The sequence below is a fragment of the Vitis riparia genome, unplaced genomic scaffold (assembly GCF_004353265.1).
Source record: "Vitis riparia cultivar Riparia Gloire de Montpellier isolate 1030 unplaced genomic scaffold, EGFV_Vit.rip_1.0 scaffold634_pilon_pilon, whole genome shotgun sequence".
Lineage (NCBI taxonomy): Eukaryota > Viridiplantae > Streptophyta > Magnoliopsida > Vitales > Vitaceae > Vitis > Vitis riparia.
In genome coordinates this window covers 26414-30692 of record NW_023269720.1, presented here as the reverse complement: position 1 = coordinate 30692, position 4279 = coordinate 26414, and the positions used below count along the sequence as shown (strand labels likewise).

The 4279-nt window shown below is 40.8% G+C and overlaps 2 protein-coding genes across 2 annotated transcripts; one reads left to right on the top strand and one right to left on the bottom strand.

Moving 5' to 3' along the window:
- Positions 1–271: 271 nt before the first annotated feature.
- LOC117910163 lies at positions 272–2068 on the bottom strand. Its single transcript, XM_034824218.1, has one exon. It carries the CDS (start codon positions 2066–2068, stop codon positions 272–274), a length of 1797 nt encoding a protein of 598 aa, XP_034680109.1.
- A 78-nt stretch (positions 2069–2146) lies between these two features.
- On the top strand, positions 2147–4024 carry LOC117910162 (uncharacterized protein DDB_G0290685-like). Its single transcript, XM_034824217.1, has 3 exons — positions 2147–2343; positions 2494–3635; positions 3717–4024. The coding sequence occupies exons 1-3, from the start codon at positions 2147–2149 to the stop codon at positions 4022–4024; spliced, it is 1647 nt and encodes a 548-aa protein (XP_034680108.1).
- The last annotated feature ends 255 nt before the right edge of the window (positions 4025–4279 follow it).

Below are 4279 nucleotides of genomic sequence, written 5' to 3'. Positions count from 1 at the left end.
ATGATGATAACAGTAATAGTAATGGTAACGATCACGGTGATGGTGAGGGTAACGGCAACGGTGATGGTGACGATAACGGTGATGGTCAATGTAATGGTAATGGTATCAATAACGGTGTTGATGATGATGACTGTAACGGTAATAGTGACATTAATGGTCACAGTCACGGTAATGGTGATGGTAATAGTCACTATATTGGTAACGGTCATAGTAATAATGAGAGTAGTGACAACGGTAACAGTATTAATGACGGTAACAGTGACGATAATGGTTATGGTGATGGTGACGGAAATGGTAACTGTAACAGGGATGGTGACGGTGCTGGTAATGTGATGGTAACGATCACGGTCACAATAATGGTCACAGTAACGATGACGATAACGGTGACGGTATTGGTTACGGTGACAGTAACGGTAAGAATGACGGTAATAGTAATGATAACGGTAACGATGACGATAATAGTAATAATAATGGTAATAGTAATAATCATGGTAACGGTGATTGAAACAATGATGGTAATGCTGTTAGTGATGGTAACTATGATGGTTACGGTAATGGTCACGGTCAAGGTAACGATGACGGTAACGGTAATGGTGATGGTAACAGTTATGGTAACTATCACGATAACAGTAACGGTAATGGTAAGAGTAACGGTAACGGTAATGGTAACAATAACAGACACAATAACGGTAACGATGACGGTGATGGTGACGATGACGGTGACTGTGACGGTCGTGGTAATGGTGATGGTAACAGTTACTGTATCGGTAACTGTCATAGTAATGATGAGAGTAACGGTAACGATCATGGTAAAAGTGACGATAACAATAATGGTAATGGTAACGGTGATGGTGACGATAATGGTAACGATGATGATAACAGTAACAGTAACATTGACGGTTACTTCGACGATAACGGTGATGGTAGTGGTAACGATAACGATAACGGTGATAGTGATGATAATGGTGACGGTGACAGTGACGTCGACGGTGATGGTAAAAGTGATGGTAACGATGAACGTGACAATAATGGCAATAACAGTGATGGTCACAATAACAGTAACAGTAAAAATAACGATAATAGTGATAGTAACGGTGATGATAACAATATTGAAGACGGTAACAATAATGGTAAAGGTAACAATAACGATAACGGTGTGGGTAATGATAATGATGACGATCATACTAATGGTGACAGTAACAGTGACGGTAATGGTAACGGTGATGATAACCGTAACTGTGACGGTAATGGTAACGGTAATGGTAATGATGATGATAACGGTAATAGTAATGGTAACGATCACGGTGACGGTGAGCGTAACGACAATGGTGATGGTGACGATAATGGTAATAGTAATGGCGATTACGGTGATGGTCAATCTAACTGTAACAGTATCAATAACGGTGACTATGACGATGACTGTAATGGTAACAGTGACATTAACGGTGACAGTCACGGTAATGGTGATGGCAATAGTTACTATATCGGCAACAATCATAGTAATAATGAGAGTAGCGACAACGGTAACAGTATCACTGACCGTAACAGTGACGATAATGGTGACGGTGATGTTGACGGTGACGGTAACGGTAACAGGGACGGTGCTGGTAATGTGACGGTAATGATCACGGTCACAATAACGGTCACAGTAACGGTGACGATAACGGTGACAGTATTGGTTTTGGTGACAATAACGGTAACAATGATGGTAACAGTAAGGGGTGACGATAATTGTCACAATGACGGTAATGGTGATGGTGAAGGTAACGATAACGGTCACAGTCACGGTAATGGTGATGGTAACGTTGACAATAGTGGTGACTGTGATGGTAACGATGGCAATTACGATGATGGTGATAGTAACAGTATCTGTAACGGTGATGATAATGGAGATGGTAACGGTGACAGTAACAATAATGGTAATGGTAACGGTAACGGTAACGGTAACAGTGACAAAAACGATGATGGAAATGGTCACGGTAACAATGACGGTCATGATAACGGTGACGGTAATGGTAATAGTGATGGTTACGATAATGGTGACGGTAATCGTCACGATCACGGTCATAGTAACGATGACGGTAATGGTGATGGTGATGGTAATGGTAACGGTACGATAACTGTAACTATAACGGTAACGATAACAATGACGCTAATAGTAAGGATAACGATAATAGTGACAGTAACGATGATGGTAACAGTAACAGTAATGGAAACAGTAATGGTGACGATGATGGTAACGGTTACGATAACGGTTACAGTAATGGTTACGGTAACAATTACGGTGGCGGTAACGACAATGGTGACTGTGACGATAAAGGTAACGGTAACGATGACAGTGAGGTGATGGTGACGATAATGATTACGGTGACTTTAACGGTAACAGTTATAGTAATAGTGATGATAATTATAACTTTCACATAACGGTCACTTTAACGGTTATGGTTACGGTAATGATAATCGTCACAATCACGGTGACAATAATGGTAATAGTAACAGTGATGGTGATAGTAACGGTTATGGTGATAGTAACGGTTATGGTAACAGTTACAGTGATGGTGATGGTAACGATCAAGGTAACAATAAAAGTATCGAAGATGGTACCAGTAATGGTAACAGTGACAATACCTGTATCGAAGACGGTAGTAGTAATGGTAATGATAACGATAATGATAACGGTGTTGGTAATGATAACAGTGATGGTAACGGTACCGGTAACGGTGATGGTAATGGTACCAGTAACGGTGACATTGATAGTAATAGTGACGGTAACGGTGATAGTAATGGTAATGGTGATAGTAATGGTAACGGTGAAAGTAACAGTAATAGTGATGGTAACGGTGACAGTAATGGTAACGGTGATGGTAACGGTAATGGTGATTGTGATGCTAACGGTAACGGTGACGATCACAATGATGGTAACGGTCACAGTGAGGTGACGGTGAAGGTAATGGTAACTGTTACAGTAACGGTGAAGATAATGGTAACTGTCACGGTAACGATCACTTTAACGGTTATGGTTACAGTAACAATAATCATAATGGTAATTGACGGTGATAGTAATGGTTATGGTAATAGTTACGGTGATGGTGATGGTAACAATCACGGTAATGGTGACGATAACAGTATCGAATGCGGTAACAGTAATGATAACGATAATGGTGTTGATAATGATAATGGTGATGGTAACGGTAACGATGACGGTAATGGTGGCAATGACGGTGATGGTAACAGTGACGTTGACAGTAATAGTGATGGTAACGGTAACGCTCACGGTGATGGTAATGGTGATAGTAACGGTAATGGTGATGGTAACGATAATGGTGACTGTGATGGTGATGGTAACAGTGACGGTAATGTTAATGGTAACGGTAAAGATAAGGGTGATGGTAATGATAATGAGGACAGTCAAGATAACGATAATGGTGACGATAACATTCACGATTATGGTAATAGTAACGGTGATGGTAATGGTAACTGTGACGATGACGGTAACGATAACGATGATGATAACGGTAACGGTGACGGTTACTACGATGGTAACAGTGACGATAATAGTGACGGTAACGATAACAATAACGGTGACAGTGATGATAACACTGATAGTGACGGTGACGGTAACGACGACGGTGATGGTAACGATGAATGAGACAGTAATGGCAATTATAGTGATGGTCACGGTAATGGTAATGGTAATAATAATAGTGATTGTGAAGGTAATGATAATGGTGATGGTAATGGTCACTGTATCGGTAACAATCATAATAATGATGAGAGTAACGGTAACGGTGACAGTGACGGTGTCAATAATGGTTATTGTAACAATCACGGTGACGGTGACGGTAACGGTCATGGTAACGATGATAACATTATCAAAGACGGTAACAATAATGGTAACGGTAACGGTAACGATAATGATAACGGTGACGGTAACGATAACACTGATGGTAACGGTAACGGTAACGGTGATAGTAACAGTAACAGGGAAGGTGAGGGTAACAGTAATGGTGATGATAACGTGTGATTACGGTAATGGTAACGGTGACGGTAATGGTAACATCATGATAACCATAACGATGACGATAACAGTAATGGTAACGGTGATGATAATGGTAACGCTAATAGTGGCAGTTAATACGATGGTAACGGTGATGGTAATGGTAATGGTAATAGTCACGATGACGATAACGGTGATGGTGACGGTGCCAATGACGATGACTGTAACTGTAACAGTGACAGTAACGGTCACGGTCACGGTAATAGTGATGGTAACGATCAC

Excerpts from the sequence above, each read along its gene's own strand:
- LOC117910163 (XM_034824218.1), bottom strand. The coding sequence starts at position 2,068 with ATGACCGTGATCGTGACGATTACCGTCACCATTATCGTAACCATCACT.
- LOC117910162 (XM_034824217.1), top strand. The coding sequence starts at position 2,147 with ATGACGCTAATAGTAAGGATAACGATAATAGTGACAGTAACGATGATG. Across the intron at positions 2,344-2,493 it reads ACGGTAACGATGACAGTGAG|TAACAGTGATGGTGATAGTA; the intron begins GTGATGGTGACG and ends TAATGGTAATAG. Across the intron at positions 3,636-3,716 it reads CGGTAACGACGACGGTGATG|GTAATGATAATGGTGATGGT; the intron begins GTAACGATGAAT and ends GTGATTGTGAAG.